The sequence below is a fragment of the Bubalus bubalis genome, chromosome 11 (genome assembly GCF_019923935.1).
Source record: "Bubalus bubalis isolate 160015118507 breed Murrah chromosome 11, NDDB_SH_1, whole genome shotgun sequence".
Lineage (NCBI taxonomy): Eukaryota > Metazoa > Chordata > Mammalia > Artiodactyla > Bovidae > Bubalus > Bubalus bubalis.
In genome coordinates this window covers 32920518-32939845 of record NC_059167.1, presented here as the reverse complement: position 1 = coordinate 32939845, position 19328 = coordinate 32920518, and the positions used below count along the sequence as shown (strand labels likewise).

At 40.2% G+C, this 19328-nt stretch overlaps 1 protein-coding gene across 3 annotated transcripts in view; it reads right to left on the bottom strand.

Moving 5' to 3' along the window:
- ARMH4 (armadillo like helical domain containing 4) overlaps window positions 1-19328 on the bottom strand; it is a 141201-nt gene that overhangs the window by 95291 nt on the left and 26582 nt on the right. Inside the window, exon 5 of one of the 3 annotated variants that reach the window (XM_044924925.2) lies at window positions 9220-9251. The exons of the other annotated variants lie outside the window; for them this stretch is intronic. Within the exon in view, the coding sequence (XP_044780860.2) occupies window positions 9235-9251 (17 nt within the window). The 3' untranslated portion in view covers window positions 9220-9234. Of the gene's footprint in view, window positions 1-9219; window positions 9252-19328 lie in introns of those variants that run through there. 3 annotated transcript variants of the gene reach the window in all.

The following is a 19328-nucleotide window of genomic DNA, read 5'->3' as shown; positions in this document are numbered from 1 at the left end:
TGGGAAGCCAGGTGGTTGTTGTTCAGTTGCTCAGTCATGTCTGACGCTTTGTGAGCCCATGGAATGCTGAACACAAGGCTTCCCTGTCCTTCACTATCACCCAGACTTTGCTCAAGCTCATGTCCGTTGAATTGGTGATGCCATCCAACAATCTCATCCTCTGTCTTCTCCTCCTCTTTTTTTGCCCTCAGTCTTTCCCAGCATCAGGGTCTTTTCCAATGAGTTGGCTCTTTGCATCAGGTGGCCAAACTATTGGAGCTTCAGCTTCAGAATCAGTCCTTCCAGTGAGTATTCAGGGTTGATTTCCTCTAGGATTGACTTGTTTGATCTCCATGCTTCCAAGGGATTTCAAAAGTCTTCTCTAGCACGACAATTCAAAAGTATCAGTTCTTCAGCCCTCAGCCTTCTTTATGGTCCAACTATCACATATGTACATGACTACTGGAAAAACCATAGTTTTGACTATAAGGACTTTTATCTGCAAAGTGATGTCTCTGCTTTTAAATATACTGTCTAGGTTTCTTGTAGCTTCTCTTCCAAGGAGCAAGCGTCTTTTCATTTCATGGCTGCAGTCACTGCAGTCATTTTAGAGCCCAAGAAACTGAAGTCTGTCACTGTTTCCATTGTTTCCCCATCTATTTGCAATGAAGTGATGGGACTGGATGCCATGATCTTAGTTTTTTGAATGTTGAGTTTTAAGCCACCTATTTCACTCTCCTCTTTCACTTTCACCAAGAGGCTCTTTAGTTCCTCTTCACTCTCTGCCATTAGAGTGGTGTCACATCTGCATATCTGAGGTTATCGATATTTCGCCTGGCAACCTTGATTCCAGCTTGTGCTTCATCCAGCCCACAATGTACTCTGCATATAACTTTAATAAGCAGGGTGACAATATACAGCTTTGACGTACTCCTTTCCCAATTTTGAACCAGTCCATTGTTCCATATCCAGTTCTAACTGTTGCTTCTTCACCTGCATACAAGTTTCTCAGGAGGCAGGTAAAATGGTCTGGTATTACCATCTCTTTGAGAATTTTCCACGTTTGTTGTGATCCACACAGTCAAAAGTTTTAGCACAGCCAATGAAGTAGAAGTAGATTTTTTTCTGGAATTCTCTTGTTTTTTCTATGATCCAATGGATGTAGTCAGTTTGATCTCTTGTTCCTCTGCCTTTTCTAAATCCAGCTTGTATATCTGGAAGTTCTTGGTTCACAGATAGTTGAAGCCTAGCTTCAAGGATTTTGAGCATTACCTTACTAACATGTGAAATGAGCATAATTGTATTTGAACATTCTTTGGCACTGTCCTTCTTTGGGGCTGCAATGAAAACTGACCTTTACCAGTCCACTGAGTTTGCTGGCATATTGAGTGCATCACTTTAACAGCATCATCTTTTAGCATTTGAAATAGCTCAGCTGGAATTCCATCACCACTACTAGCTTTTTTCATAGTAATGCTTCCTAAGGCCCACTTGACTTCATGCTCCAGGACTGCTGGTTCTAGGTGAGTGACCACACCATCATGGTTATCTGGGTCATTTAGTTCAGTTCAATTCAGTCACTCATTTGTGTCCTATTCTTTGCGACCCCAAGAACTGCAACATACCAGGCCTTCCTGTCCATCACCAACTCCTGGAGTTTATTCAAACTCATGTCCATTGAGTCGGTGATGCCATCCAACCATCTCATCCTCTGTCATCCCCTTCTCCTCCCACCGTCAATCTTTCCCAGCATCAGGGTCTTTTCCAATAGGTCAGTTCTTCGCATCAGGTGGCCAAAGTATTGGAGTTTCAGCTTCAGCATCAGTCCTTCCAATAAATATACAGGACTAATTACCTTTAGGATGGACTGGTTGGATCTCCTTGCAGTCCAAGGGACTCTCAAGAGTCTTCTCCAACACCACAGTTCAAAAGCATCAATTCTTCAGTGCTCAGCTTTCTTTATAGTCCAACTCTCACATCCATACACGACTACTGGAAAACGCATAGCTTTGACTAGATGGACCTTTGTGGCAAAGTAATGTCTCTGCTTTTTAATATGCTGTCTAAGTTGGTCATAACCTTTCATCCAAGGACCAAGCGTCTGCATGGCTGCAGTCACTATCTGCAGTTATTTTGGAGTCCAAAAAAATAAAGTCTGTCACTGTTTCCATTGCTTCCCCACCTATTTGCCATGAAGTGTTGGGACCAAATGCCATGACCTTAGTTTTCTGAATGTTGAGTTTTAAGCCAACTTTTTCACTCTCCTCTTTCGTTTTCATCAAGATGCTCTTTAGTTCTTCTTTGCTTTCTGCCATAAGGGTGGTGTCATCTGCATAGGGATGCAGGTTAGGGAAAGGGAAAATCATTAGATGATTCAGGTATGATCTAAATCAAATCCCTTATGATTATACAGTGGAAGTGAGAAATAGATTCAAGGGATTAGATCTGATAGACAGAGTGCCTGAAGAACTATGGACGGAGGTTCATGACATTGTACAGGAGGCAGGGATCAAGACTGTCCCCAAGAAAAAGAAATGCAAAAAGGCAAAACAGTTGTCTGAAGAGGCCTTACAAATACTTGTGAAAAGAAGAGAAGGGAAAGGCAAAGGAGAAAAGCAAAGACATACCCATTCGCATGCAGAGTTCCAAAGAATAGCAAGGAGAGATAAGAAAGCCTTCCTCAGTGATCAATGCAACAAAATAAAGGAAAACAATAGAATGGGAAAGACTAGAGATCTCTTCAAGAAAATTAGAGATATCAAGGGCACATTTCATGCAAAGATGGGCACAATAAAAGACAGAAATGGTATGGAACTAACAGAAGCAGAAGATATTAAGAAGAGGTGGCAAGAATACACAGAAGAACTATACAAAAAAGATCTTCATGACCCAGATAATCACGATGATGTGATCACTCACCTAGAGCCAGACATCCTGGAATGTGAAGTCAAGTGGGTCTTAGGAAGCATCACTACAAACAAAGCTAGTGGAGGTGATGGAATTCCAGTGGAGCTATTTCACATCCTGAAAGACGACGCTGTGAAATTGCTGCACTCAATATGCCAGCAAATTTGGAAAACTCAGCAGTGGCCACGGAACTGGAAAAGGTCCATTTTCATTCCAATCCCAAAGAAAGGCAATGCCAAAGAATGCTCAAACTACCACACAATTGCACTCATCTCACACGTTAGCAAAGTAATGCTCAAAATTCTCCAAGCCAGGCATCGACAGTAAGTGAATCATGAATTTCCAGGTGTTCAAGATGGATTTAGAAAAGGCAGAGGAACCAGAGATCAAACCGCCAACATCCATTGGATCATCAAAAAAGCAAGAGAGTTCCAGAAAAACATCTACTTCTGCTTTATTGACTATGCCAAAGCCTTTGATTGTGTGGATCACAACAAACTGTGGGAAATTCTGAAAGAGATGGGAATACCAGACCACCTGACCTGCCTGAGAAATGTGTATGCAGGTCAGGAAGCAACAGTTAGAACTGGACATGGACCCACAGACTGGTTTCAAACAGGAAAAGGAGTACACCAAGGCTGTATACTGTCACCATGCTTATTTAACTTATACGCAGAGGACATCAAGAGAAATGCTGGGCTGGATGCAGCACAAGCTGGAATCAAGACTGCCAGGAGAAATATCAATAACTTCAGATCTGGGTTATTAAGCCCATACATGTACATACATTTCCTCTTTTTGGATTTCCTTCCCATTTAAGTATAGAGTTAGGTATAGAATGGAGTTCTCTGCTATACAGTAGGTTTTCATTTGTTATCTAAAGAAGAGCTAACTATATGATCCCAGGGGCTTCCCTGGTGACTTAGACGATAAAGAATCTGCCTGCAATGTGAGAGACCCGAGTTCAATCCCTGGGTTGCAAAGATCCCCCAGAGAAGGGAATGGCTACCCGCTCTCGTATTCTTGCCTGGAGAATTCCATGGACAGAGGAGCCTGGTGGACCCCAGTCCAAAGGGTCACTAAGAGTCAAACACGACTGAGTGACTAACACTTTCACTTTCACACAAAAGAAATCCCACTTCTGGGTATATATCCAAAGGAAATGAAACCTTCAACCCAAAGAGATCTCTGCACTTCCAAGTTCACAGCAGCATTATCCACAATAGCTACAGTATGGAAACAATCTAAGTACCAGTCAATGGATGAATGGATAAAGATGTGGTATATATTTATAAATATTTATATATATGGGATATTATTCATATTGTGCAATTTATATTATACCTGCAGGTATATGTGTGTGTGTATATATATGTGGAATATTATTTAAGCCTTCAAAAAAAAAAAGAAATCCTGTCACTTGTAACATGGATAAACCTGGAGGACATTATGCTAAGTGACATAAGTCAGAGAAAGACAAATACTACATGATATCACTTATATGTGGAATTAAAAGTCTAATTCATAGAAACAAAGACTAGAAAAGTGATTGCCAGGGTCTATGAATGGAGGTAAAAATAGTAAGAATTGGTAAAAGGATACAAACTTTCAGTTATAAGATGAATAAAGTTTGAGGACCTAATGTATAATATGGTCACTACAGCTGATAACACCATATTGTACAACTGAAATTTGCTATGAGAAGAGAACTTAAAATGTTCTCACCAAAAATTAAAAAGGCAAACATGTGAGATGATGAATGTGTTATTCTGATGGTGGAAGTTCTTTCACAATGTATGTGTATATCAAACCACCATGGTGTACACATTAAATATCCTACAGTTTGTCAATTATACATCAATAAAGCTGTGGGAGGAGGACTACAGAGCTATAAATATAATGAAAGGGACCTCAAAAGTTATCTTCCTCCATCCTTTTGTATCCTGAAAAGAGAGCTGCATCGATGCAAATCTAGGCCACGGTTGCTGCCTCACAACACAATTTAGAGGACCTTGCTTAGGTCACAGTATCTCGATCTCTCCCATACTCACCCACCCTGGTAAAGTCTTCTTTCTCCTCCCTCACCTGAAATGCCTGACATGAGACATATAACTCCAAGTCAGACGATAAAACCGAGGAGCACTTTCTTCAGAAACACCAGATTGAGTAGTATACAATTTTTACATCATCAGAAAAGGAAGGGCCCTGATTGATGTGTGGGATGAAAGAAAAAAGTCTTCTTCTTTTACCACCAACCCTGACCTTCAACACAAAGAAGTTTATAAGGTTTCACTTTTAATACCTGAGTATATCTGAGGACATAGCGATAGAAAAGAAAGTGTCAGAGACTGTGTAGAGAAAAGAAGAGGAATACAAGCCTTACAGGAGTGAGAGCCCTCCTTCAGTTCAGTTCAGTTCAGTTGTTCAGTCATGTCCGACTCTTTGTGACCCCATGGACTGCAGCACATCAGGCTTCCCTGTCCATCACCAACTCCCAGAGCTTACTCAAACTCATGTCCATTGAGTCGGTGATGCTACCCAACCATCTCATCGCCTTCTCCTCCTGCCTTCAATCTTTCCAGCATCAAGGTCTTTTCAAATGAGTAAGCTCTATGCATCAGGTGGCCAAAGTATTGGAGTTTCAGCTTCAACATCAGTCCGTCCAGTGAATATTCAGGACTGATTTCCTTTAGGATTTACTGAATCTCCACTGGAGAAGGGAATGGCAAACCACTTCAGTATTCTTGCCTTGAGAACCCCGTGAACCGTATGAACTGTATGAGTTCTCCTTCAGTCTAGCCTTATTCCCTCGTTATCGATTTCTGCCAGGGAATTTTCTTATTTTTAGAAGGTTACATTCATTCTCTAGCTGTTAAACATCTTTAGTAGTATATCATCTGTACCCTGCCACAATTTTCAGTGGACCGTTGACTACTATTACAGGTCAGTAACAAAAAGGTATGATCACCTTCCTAATATTAGCAAAATAATGAATTTTATAGCAGCTTGACCCCAAAAGGTGGGAAACCATTGAATAAAGGAAGGATAATCTTGTCGTCTGTTGTATCACCAATGACTAACCCAGTGCCTGGCAAAAGTCACGACTCAATATTTTTTGAATGGATGGATGGATGGGTGAAGGCATAGTCAGTTAACTCTATCTATGCTTTTAACAACTGGCTGGATCTAAGGAAACACAGAGTAATAATAAGCAATGGGTAACACACTCCTCCGAGTAATCCTGCAATAAGCACAAAGGCAACATATCAAATGGACAGGTACAAAATAACCCAGAGTTGTATGCATTCAGCTTTCACTCATAAAAACTGAAGAAAAACTCATCTGTATTTAGCCAGTCTTTCAATAGATGCACCCAAGAGAAATAATGATGTCATGAACACTTCTGAAAACAAAGGACAACAAAATGAAATAAGCATTCAGCAAACTGTGCCAGAAACAATAACAAAATCTCTGATTTCAAGAACTGAAACTAAATGAAGAATTCATTCAAATAACACTATCAGGTTATATGTTAATGGCTATAGGGTAATGCCTTCTGGATTCTGTAATTTTGTTAAAATAAACCCCAAATTTTATTTTCATTTATCTGAATCCCAAAGAAGCATGTGGATCAACATAAAACATACACACACAATTATTCTATCTAAAGGTAGCACCAAAAACAAAAACAAAAAGAGAACCTGTAGAAAGCAGCATTGCTCAGGGCTTCCCTAGTGTCTCACTGGTAAAGAATCTGCCTACCATAGGAGACGCAGGTTTGATCCCTCGTCTGGGAAGATCCCACATGCCATGGAGCAGCTAAACCTGCGAGCCACCACTATTGATTCTGTGCTCTAGAGTCCAGGAGCCACAAGTACTGAAGTCTGCGAGCCCGAGAGCCCATGCTCCACAAGAGAAGCCACTGCAGTGAGAAGCCTGTGCAGGCATTATCCTCCAAATGTACATACTTGACTAAGCAGAGCAAGTTTTATAAATTCTGTATTACTTACAGTCTACTTGACTGGTGATATACTGCCTTGGGGGTTCAAATATCACAGCAGAGCCTCAAACGAGTTTGTGAGGCTCCAGATTTTTGACTCTCTAGGTCAGGCCTCTTTTCTTTATTTATTGCAAACATTTCCACCTCTGGTTACCAAAACTAAGTTTTCATTGCTTTCAGGGCCAGGGCCATGATTCCCCCGACAAAAATCAATAGAAGATATTGGAGAAAGTTTGTCTTGTGGTCCTGGTCTGAGTAATCTAATTCTACTGCAAAGTCCAGTTGCCATTCAATAAGCAGTTCCCACCAAAGATGCTCCATTTCTCTCATTCTATTTGTATCACCATTTAGACAGTTTTACAGCTCTAGAGGATAGAGACATAGCTAGCATTTCCAGAGTATTATTGATGAGTCCAAGGGAAACCCTTGGTTGAGAATTTGTCATCCCAATAATAGGAGTAGGAAGAACCCCACCAGTAACACTTGTTCCCCAACATGACCTGGCTATCCTTGACTTACAGTAATAGGCTCCTACCTGAACTCTCTGTCTCTTTGCAATTGTTTATTTTTCAGTTGCTAAGTCACATCCAACTCTTTGCAACCCCATGGACTGCAACACACCAGGCTTCCCTCTTCTTCATTATCTCCCAGAGTCTGCTCAAATTCATGTTCATTGAGTTGGTGATGCTATCTAACTGTCTGATCATCTGTCATCCTTTTCTCCTTTTGCCTTCAATCTTTCCCAGGATCAAGGTCTTTTCTAATGAGTTGGCTCCTCGCATCTGGTACCCAAAGTTGAGAAGATCCCCTGGAGAAGGGAATGGCAACCCACTCCAGTATTCTTGCCTGGAGAATTTCATGGACAGAGGAGCCTGGTGGGTTACAGTCCATGGGGTCACAAAGAGTCAGAGACAACTGAGCAACTAAAACTCTTTGGAACAGCAGTGATTAATTTGAATCCTTATCTTTTGCCTATTTATTCATTAGGTTTAAGAGTCAAACTTCTCTTTCTCTTTACAAAGTTTATAATCAAAACTAAGCCACATAAATTAGGGCATGTGAAGATGAAGGATACAATGAAAAGAAATGGTGAATTCTCTGGGTGGAAGCTAAGCATATGAGTCTTTCTCCCATTTCCCCCATAAAAGGAATGGCTCTGACAGATTCCAGTGCCAGACTTTTAAAAGAAGAAATGTTTGTTGCCATGTGTTTTCCTGGGAGCCCCTATACAATATAATCAAAAGCCACTGTAGCAGAATGGTTTCTACACATAGAGTAAATAAAGCACTAGGGATGGTACTGCTTTAATTTTCCATTTTATTTTTATTTTCCAATTTATTTATTTAGTCTCACAACATTCCTTTATTTATTATATAGATGCAAAATCTGTTTTATGTATAATACTTGTACATAAATACTTGTACAATACTTATTATTTGGTCCTACCAAATAATCTTACCAAGGCCTTCTACTGGTAATCTTCCCCCCAAAGATTCAGATAAAATTAGATATTGTGCACTTCATGACTACCCAAATCAATAGAGATTTCACTACTGATTTCAGTTTGGGGGTCATACACACAAATCAAAATAGACACACGCGAGGTTAAGGCGATGAAAGTGAGTTGCAAGAAACCAGAGGGTTCAGAACAACTCGGCTGTGTATTTTGCTTGAGTTAGAGTCACAACGTGCGCGGCAAATGTATGGATCTCAGAGTTCACTTACTGTAGTGCAAGGGCTTCTCAACACCTATGTGTCTGCATGGCTGGGGGGCTGGCAGCCTGTGGACCTTCAAAGCATCACTGGGGCTCATTTCTTCTCGGTCTCTTCTGTTTTGGGTTCTGTTTTCAGTTTGTAATCAGCCAAGGTGGCCTTGGCGTCTTCAGCCAGCATGGAGCAGTGCAGTTTCACAGGCGGGAGGCACAGCTCCTTGGTGATATCTGTGTTTTTGATGGTCGAGGCTTCCTCCACCGTCTTCCCCTTTACCCATTCGGTGGCTAACAAGCTGGAGGCAATGGCAGAACCACAGCCAGATGTTTTAAACCTGGTGTCCACAATCATCCCCTTTTCATCCACTTGAATCTGTGATTTCATGACATCACTACACGCTGAAGCCCCCACCAATGCAGTCACAACATTTTTAGATGTCTTGTCAAGGGACCCCACGTTTCGGGGATTTTCATAATGCTCAACAACCTTCTTGTGATAGAGCCGAGGGGGAGCTGACAGCTCCCGGGCGGGCAGGCGTGGGGCAGGGAGCAGCAGGGCCAACGCCGCCCACCACAGATGGCCCGCTCCAGCCGTCTTGTGGGCTTGCACCTGCCTCCAATTTATTTTTAATTTGGGCATCAAATTGGGTGCAAAACTGAAAAGTCAGAAAAGAAAATGAATCTCATTTTAAGGAGTTGAAGCAATTCTCCAGCAGATGGCTCCCTGGGATTGGAAGGGGTTGAAGAACCCCAGAAACTACTGAAATAATGACCACAAAATTCAGCAGCTCACAATGTTAAGCTGATTTAGACGTTATAGAATTTCATTACATTTTTTAAAACTTCTTTAAAACTTAAGCATTTCTTCCAACTGTTTTCACATTTTTATCATGTAATATTAGATATATACAAGAGAATATAGATCATATTTATGCTGTTAAGCTTAATAATGAAATAAATCCCAGAGAACTCACATTCAGCTAAAAAAAACTGGAATATTATTAACACTTTGGCATCTATTTGCATATTCCTCTAACATCTTAACCACCTACTTCCCCTGAATGTTATAAAAAAATTACTAAATGATGAATTACTTTGCCATACACATGAAATACTGTAAATCAATTATACGTCAATTTTTTAAAATGTTTTAGAAAACAAGAAGAAGCATATAATGGAGAAAAAAATTACTGAATGTTTTATTTCAGGATCTCTTTTTCCACTCAAAATTATGATTTTAAGTTTCACACATCTAACAAAATACCAGTTTGTAAATTTCACCAATTTATGGTATTCCATTTTGCAAGCATGTCACTATTTATTGGAGAAGGAAATGGCAACCCACTCCAGTATTCTTGCTAGAGAATCCCGTGGACAGAGGAGCCCGGTGGCCTGCTGTCCGTAGAGTCGCAGAGAGTTGGACACGACTGAAGTGACTTAGCATGCATGAATGCATTGGAGAAGGAAATGGCAACCCACTCCAGTATTCTTGCCTGGAGAATCCCAGGGACAGAAAAGCCTGGTGGGCTGCCGTCTATGGGGTCACACAGAGTCAGACACAACTGAAGCGACTTAGCACTATTTATTTAACCTTATGTGAATAAACTTTTGAGTTATTTAGTTGTTGCCAATTTTTTGCTGTTATGCATAGTACTGTTATGAACATTCATATATGATCTCTAATAGATCTATTCAAAGGTTTCCTTAGGGCATGTTCCTAAAAGTAGACTTGCTCAGTCAAAGCAATAGAAGTGTTCAACATTCTAAATAATGTCTAGATATATTTCCTTAGCTCCACATCCTCACCAACCTTTGTTATTGTCACACTTTTTTTTAATCCAGTGTATATAAAATGGTATGTCACTGTGGAGATAATTTACATTTTTGTAATTAAATTATTTCTGAGGTTGTATATTTGATCATGTTTGTATATCTCTGTCTAATCATGTTTGCTCCTTCTTCTTTTGGGTTGTCTGTCATTTCCCTATTGATTTTTTGGAGTTCTCACTACTCTAGACACAATCCTTTATCAGTTACATGTATTACAAAATTATATGTATTACAAACACCTACCCTAGTTTTTTGTTATTGTTTTGGCCACGTGGCTTGTGGGATCTTAGTTCCTCCGCCAGAGACTGAACCCATACCCACAGCAGTGAAAGACCAGCGCCTTAACCATCGGACCACCAGGGATTCCCAACCTTCCCCAGTTTTAGAAATTGTACGTTCACTGCCTTTCTAGTTAATTTCTTATAAAAGTTTTCAGTTTCAGCTGAATTTATCAACATTTTCCTGTGGTGAGCAATTTTTGGGTCATGACTTCAAAAAATCCTTCTGTACCATTAGGGAGTGAGATATTCTATAATTTTTCTCAAGTTTTTGAATTTCATGTTTCACATCACTTTTAGACCATATGGAATCAGTTTCTGTATATCAGGTTGTATTCACTCTGATTTAATTTTTTTCTATTTGGACAACCAATTGTCCCAGAACTTTTATGGGGAAAAAATAAATGCTTCCCCACTGCTCTGTAAAACCATCTCTCTCCTACATCAAGAACCCCTATAGAACTGTGTCTGTTTCAATGCTCTCTATTCTGTTCCACTAGTTATTTTAATTATCCTTGTCCATGACCATGTTGCCTAAATATATATAGTAAGAGTTTTATAAGTCCTAATATCTGATAGAGCAAGTGTGCCTCGCCTCTAATCCTTTTCTTGAGCAGTGCACTGACTGGGAATTATTTCCTGAACTCTCGTTCTTCCATACAAATTTTACAAAATCTTAGTCAAGCCGTCATGGATCAATGAAATGGAAAAGTAAGATAATGAAATCTTACTTTTATTACTTCATTCCTTCTGTTTTCTTTGGGGTTCTTTTGTTTTTATAGCTTAAAGTGGAGGCTGCCTGGGACATTAATTCTCAGACTTTCTTCTTTTCTAATAGAAGCTTTAAAGGTTAAATGTGCTATGAGAAATCATTTCAGTTGTGTCTGACTCTTTGTGACCCCAGGGTCTGTAGCCTGCTAGGCTCCTCTGTCCATGGGATTATCCAGGCAAGAATACTGGAGTGCGGGACTTGTCTGGTGGTCCAGTGGCAAAGACACTGCAAGGGGCCTGTGTTCAATCCCTAGCCAGGGAACTAGATCCCACATGCCGCAATTAAGAGTACACATTCCACAACTAAGACTCAGGGCAGCCAAATAAAATAAATAGATTAAAAAAAAAAAAAAAAAAGAATACTGGAGTGGGTTGCCATTCCCTTTAAATATCCATTTATCTTCATCTTACAAGTTTTGAAAGAATATTTCGCTAGGATTCATTTTTAATTACTCTTATATTATACTATAGGCCTCCCTGGTAGCTCAGAGGGTAAAGCATCTGCCCGCAATGCGGGAGACCCAGGTTCAATCCCTGGGACAGGAAGATACCCTAGAAAAGGCAATGGCAACCCACTCCAGCACTCCTGCCTGGAAAATCCCATGGACAGAGGAGCCTGGCAGGCTATAGTCCAAGGGGCTGCAAAATGATACATAAATTATTTAGAAGTATTTTTTTTAATTTTCAAAGGTATGAGACAATTTATCTTTTTATTTTAAATGTCTAAATTGAGCAGATATCAGAGAATTGGCCTGCATGGTATCAATTCTTGAAATCTGTCAAGATGGGTTTATGGTCTAGCACATGATCAGGTTCTGTAAATATTTACTGTGTGCTTTAAGGTATTGTGTATTCTCTAATAGTTTAGTACAGTATTTTTTTATGTCACGCATTTGTCTTAAATTTTATTTTGTTCGAAAACTTTTTGAGTTTTCGAACTAATCTAATCTGTTCGAACAAAACTAATCTGTTTGAAACCAACAGATTAAAAGGATGATACAGTTGGGCTTATCCCCAAAATACAAAGTTGTCTTAGCATTCAAAAATCAATCAGTATAACTCAACATATTAAAAGAAAAAGCATATCATCAACTCAATAGGTACAGAAACACAGATTCAGAAAAAGCACTTGATAAAATCCAATATCCATTAATGACCAAAAACAAACAAACAAACAAAAACAGAAGTCTCAGCAAACTAGGAAAAGGCAGAAACTTTCTCAACCTGATAAAAGACATCTACAAAAATCCCACAGCTAACTGTGATTGCAGCCATGAAATTAAAAGATGCTTACTCCTTGAAAGGAAAGTTATGACCACCCTGTTTACTTAACTTATATGCAGAGTACATCATGAGAAACGCTGGACTGGAAGAAACACAAGCTGGAATCAAGATTGCCGGGAGAAATATCAATAACCTCAGATATGCAGATGATACCACCCTTATGGCAGAAAGTGAAGAGGAACTAAAAAGCCTCTTGATGAAAGTGAAAGAGGAGAGTGAAAAAGTTGGCTTAAAGCTCAACATTCAGAAAACAAAGATCATGGCATCCAGTCCCATCACTTCATGGGAAATAGATGGGGAAACAGTGGAAACAGTGTCAGACTTTATTTTTCTGGGCTCCAAAATCACTGCAGATGGTGACTGCAGCCATGAAATTAAAAGACGCTTACTCCTTGGAAGGAAAGTTATGACCAACCTAGATAGCATATTCAAAAGCAGAGACATTACTTTGCCAACAAAGGTCCGTCTAGTCAAGGCTATGGTTTTTCCAGTGGTCATGTATGAATGTGACAGTTGGACTGTGAAGAAGGCTGAGGGCCAAAGAATTGATGCTGTTGAACTGTGGTGTTGGAGAAGACTCTTGAGAGTCCCTTGGACTGCAAGGAGATCCAACCAGTCCATTCTGAAGGAGATCAGCCCTGGGATTTCTTTGGAAGGAATGATGCTAAAGCTGAAACTGCAGTACTTTGGCCACCTCATGCAAAGAGTTGACTCATTGGAAAAGACTCTGATGCTGGGAGGGATTGGGGACAGGAGGAGAAGGGGACAACAGAGGATGAGATGGCTGGATAGCATCCTGACTCAATGGAAGTGAGTCTCAGTGAACTCCGGGAGTTGGTGATGGACAGGGAGGCCTAGCGTGCTGCGATTGATGGGGTCGCAAAGAGTCGGACACGACTAAACGACTGAACTGAACTGAACACCATATTTAGTTCCCTTTTATTTATTGCCATTATTGACATATTTGAATTTGTTCCTCTATGTGTCCCACTTTTTCTGTGCTTTTCCCTCTTGTTGTCTCATTTGCTATCTCTTGGTACTACACTGTTTGTAATATCTTTAAACTGATCTTCCTATTCACTAACTCTTATTGCATATTTAACCATTTAATTATCAAGAGTTTTCTCCCAACAATTTTATTTTTATTTCTAAATGCTTTATTCCTTTAACAAAAATCTGCTGGGTCATTTTTGTCAGTTTCTTACTATAGACAATTTTTGTGATTTCATCTTTTCTTTCTTTTAATCTTTTTATACATGGTTATTTCACACTCTGTTCTGATCATTTTAGTACCTGAGGTCCTGGATAAGGAGTAGGTCACTCAATTATTTCACTTTTCTGCTGACTCTCAGTCATGGCTGTTTGTTTCCTTGACAGTTTATCGATCTTTTATTATGAGACTACATTTGCTTGATTTTAATCTGTGGGAAAACAATGCATTTCAACTGGGCATGCTCTTCTCCAGCGAAGATTTACCTCTGCTTCTGTAGGGATTCAGGCTGTGACGCAAACCTGGAACTGCTTTATTCTCCTCTTAAAGACACAGCCTTAATGTGGGAATTTCAGCCTGGGTTCCTCTCCCTGCTACAAGTCCAGATGTTGACTCCTGGTATTACTATTGCCCTAGAGTGCCTTTCCCTTTCCAATTTGCTTACTCCTTACAGCTCACTTGCTAGGTTTCAGCTCACTTTGGGATGGATTGAGCTAAAAAGCACAATCCTTGAAGATTTTTTCTGACTGCAATGTCATTAATGTACTAAAGTGTGTGTTTTATGCAAGACCTAGTCATTTTGCTATGGCTGGGTCTGTCCGAGTCTTCATCAGAAACTGAAATCCAAAGAGTGAGTTTCCAAAAGTATCCACATCATCTACATTTAAAGTACGTCTAGTAAGTTAAATGAGAGTTTATTGGCTTTTCAAACACCATTTTCAAATTCCAGATTTCACTCATAAGAGCATCTGTAATTTGCAGTGTATTTTTAAATTAGATAAAATCTCAAATGTTATTGCTTATTAAATATTCTGCTTTAAATGTTTGTTAATTGCTTTAATTCTCTTTTTAAAATCCCCTCACAGTGATTTTTTTAAACCTCCCATATTAATCTATACAAATTTCTTGAAAACATTTTACTTAAGTTCAGACTTTCTATTAACTCTGTAATAGTGAACATGATCATTAGTAATTTCCTCCATTCTAACTTTCACAATATTTAAAAGGTACATACATGAAAAAATTTTATATCTTGTTTGAGACAAGATAATTTGTGCACTTCAAACACCCCCTTGATAGATATTCTGGATTCAACCCATATTTCATAAAGATGTTTAAATATTTTCTTCTTTAATTTAACATTACTTTCTGTAGAGGATTCTGCTCTTGATAATGTCATCTCCTATATCTGGTTAGCAAGCTAAAAAGATCAGTCTACATAACTAACCTCACATTTTCTGATCAGTACATAAACCCTTTTCAGCCTTGACCCCATATAATTGGTGTTCTCTGTTATCTTGTATAGATCCTGCCCCTAATTAAATTGAGTTATCTTAATAGAGAGAGCACTGAAACAAGTTATGTAAGTTCTTAAATCTAGCTTCTAGTCATTAAACAACTCACTTTGGATTCAGATGACAGACTCTTATATATTTCCCTTTGGAAAGTGAGACTACAGCAATATTGTTCTATTTATCAAGGGTGCTATAAAGAGAAACAGAGAAGCTTTAATATTATTGTATCTATAAATTCTGAGCCATCCAGAATAAAACCTTTCTCCACAGTAATTTAGTAAAGAAATATTAAGCAAACATATACAAAACTTATGCATAATAATCCACATAGGAACTTCCCACAGGGATGGGAATCCACCTGCCAACGTAGGTGACGTGGGCTTGATCGCTGGTCCAGGAGGACTCCACATGCAGCAGAGCAACTAAGCCCATGCGCCACCACTTCTGAGCCCATGTGCTGCAACTGCTGAAGCCTGCACACTCTAGGGCTCGAGAGCCACAACTAATGAGTCCCTGTGCCACAACTACTGAAGTCTGCACACCCTAGAGCCAGCAAGCCACAATTACTAAGTCCACATGCTGGAACTACTGAAGCCCATGCACCTGGAGCCTGGCTTCAAGAAGAAGCCACTGTGATGAGAAGCCTGTGCACCACAAGAAAGAGTAGCTCCTGCTCTCTGCAACTAGAGAAAGCCCATAAGCAACAATGAAGACCTAGTGCAACAAAAATTTAAAAAAATAAAAAATATTTTTTAAAATAATAATCCACATACACTCAAAAGATAAATCATGGGTTGGTTAGGTTGATTATTAATTTTGCAAAAATATCTATGAAAGTAGATTTCCCTTCAAATTTTAAAACATGACTTAACTAATTCAAAATGAGGTTTACAAATTAATTAGTGGAAATGTGTTTGTTTTATGATACCTGTGCATATTTACCTTCTTGAAACCAGAGAGTCTGTCTTACTCTTCTTTGTGTCCTACCCACAGGATCAAGCATTGTGCGTTGCACAAAATAAGCCCTCAACATATGGTGATTGAAAAAAATTGAACAGAACTCTAATTCATTATCTTCCTCTTCAAAATAAGGCCTTCAAAGGACTACAGTATAATTTTTATTAATTTATATTATGCATACACTTCGGAGAAGGCAATGGCACCCCACTCCAGTACTCTTGCCTGGAAAATCCCATGGACAGAGGAGCCTGGTAGGCTGCAGTCCATGGGGTCGCTAAGAGTCGACACGACTGAGCGACTTCACTTTCACTTTTCACTTTCATGCATTGGAGAAGGAAATGGCAACCCACTCCAGTGTTCTTGTCTGGAGAATCCCAGGGATGGGGGAGCCTGGTGGGCTGCCGTCTATGGGGTAGCACAGAGTCGGACACGACTGAAGTGACTTGGCAGCAGCATACACTTCACATGAATATGATATCAACTTTTTAAGGAAAATCCATCTATATGCTTTTGTCACCCCCAGGTGGCAAATGAGAGTGGCCCATGAGGGAAAATGATCTTTGAACAAATTAACTCCAATAACGTTTCTAGGTTCAGACAGTAAAGAATTCACCTGCAAAGGGGGAGACCTGGGTTGAATCCCTGGGTGTAGAAGATCCCCTGGAGGAGGGCATGGTAACCCACTCCAGTATTTTTGCCTGGAGAATCCCATGGACAGAGGAGCCTGGCAGGCTACAGTCCATGGGGTGGCAGAGTCAGACACATGACTAAGCGACTTTCACTTTTACTTTTCTAGATCAGGATCTCCCTCCTCTCCCCTTAGCATTTTTTCCCTCCCTTCCACTCTGGCTTCTCAAAGTGGTCTTAAAGAATCATTTAAGGGGCTTCCCTGGTGGTTCAGGTCCAGTTAAGAATCCGCCTTGCAATGCAGGGAATGCAGGCTCGATTCCTGGTCAGGGAACTAAGATCCCACATGCCGCGGGGCAACTAAGCCCTCATGCCACAACTAGAGAGCCAGAGCACCACAACTACTGCGCCCGTGCCCTTTAGAGCCTGAGCACTGCAACAAGAAAAGCCCATGTTCCACGAGAAGCCGTTACATCATAACAAAGACCCAACGCAGCCAACATAGCCCTCTGTTTGCGGAGCAGCATCATACTGAGTATTATTTGCTATAGGATGTGACAGAACGACCCTCAGTTCAGTTCAGTCCAGTCGCTCAGTCGTGTCCAACTCTTTGCGACCCCATGAATCGCACGCAGCACACCAGGCCTTCCTGTCCATCACCAACTCCCGGAGATGAACTATGAACGGAGGTTCGTGACATTGTACAAGAGACAGGGATCAAGACCATCCCCATGGAAAAGAAATGCAAAAAAGCAAAATGACTGTCTGGGAAGGCCTTACAAATAGCTGTGAAAAGAAGAGAAGTGAAAAGCAAAGGAGAAAAGGAAAGAAATAAGCATCTGAATGCAGAGTTCCAAAGAATAGCAAGAAGAGATAAGAAAGCCTTCCTCAGTGGTCAATGCAAAGAAATAGAGGAAAACAACAGAATGGGAAAGACTAGAGATCTCTTCGAGAAAATTTAGAGATACCAAGGGAACATTTCATGCAAAGATGGGCTCGATAAAGGATCGAAATGGTATGGACCTGACAGAAGCAGAAGATATTAAGAAGAGGTGGCAAGAATACACAGAAGAACTGTACAAAAAAGATCTTCATGACTAAGATAATCACGATGGTGTGATCACTAACCTAGAGCCAGACATCTTGGAATGTGAAGTCAAGTGGGCCTTAGAAAGTATCACTATGAACAAAGCTAGTGGAGGTGATGGAATTCCAGTGGAGCTATTTCAAATCCTGAAAGATGATGCTGGGAAAGTGTTGCACTCAATATGCCAGCAAATTTGGAAAACTCAGCAGTGGCCACAGGACTGGAAAAGGTCAGTTTTCATTCCAATCCCAAAGAAAGGCAATGCCAAAGAATGCTCAGACTACCGCACAATTGCACTCATCTCACAGGCTAGTAAAGTAATGCTCAAAATTCTCCAAGCCAGGCTTCAGCAATATGTGAACTGTGAACTTCCTGATGTTCAAGCTGGTGTTAGAATGACCCTATACAGGTGTATTTCTTGTATAGTGAGAACAGTGTATATTGCCCATACATGAATCATGACATGCTTTTAACAGAGATGGGATTTCCTCTAAAGAGTGGGATGTACATAGTGTCAATTATGATGATTGTCTGGTTGTCACCTGCCTAGGGATAGAAGGTGTCTCCTTCATTTTGGAAAGCAGGACAGATGATATTTAAGTGGGGTTGGGGATTCCCTACTTGGTGGTCGGCTCTAGAGGAAATCTGCATCTTTGTCTTGGCTCTTCCACATGGGGGCAGGGATGGGGAAGACAGAATGAGAAGTTACCCTCTGAATAGGAAACAAGTCAAGAGGTGTGAAGCCAGAAAGCACAGCAAGGTGCCTGAAAAACTGTTCCAGAGCTTTGGGTACCAAATATTAAAAACCTTCTCACAGCACGGAATGAGTCATGGGCTGGGAGCCCTGGGAGCTCCTTAGCTAAGGTAAGATCAGAGAGAAATTTGTACCCTGTAAGACTAATGCATTTTATGTTTCTTTCATTTTCTTGGTTTATTTGCTTTGTGTTCCCTTAGATTTGAGCTAAGTAGCTTTTAAATTTCTACTAATTTTAGCTGAAACAAGTGAGAGTTTTCATCTATGCTCGAGTTGGAGTATTAAAAGAAAAGAGGACGTAGAGAGCATATGAAACAGATACCTTGAGAAAACCCGGAGGGAGCAGTGAGGGGACCTCTAACCACCTGGAGAATCTCTTTCTCATGATAAAACCATGAAGATTCTTTATAATGTTTAAAAGTGTTTTTTGTTTGTGGGTGTGTGTGTTTGTTTTGGCCACACCATGCACTGTGCAGGATCTTAGTTCCCCAATGAAGGATGGAACCCACACTCCCTGGACTGCCAGGGAAGTCCCTCTTTACACCATTTTTGTAGAAGAAGTTTCCACAGAATGTTTTTTCTGGAGATGTTAAACAATTAAAAGAAGGAAGAATGGATAAAAATAGAAAAAGTAGGT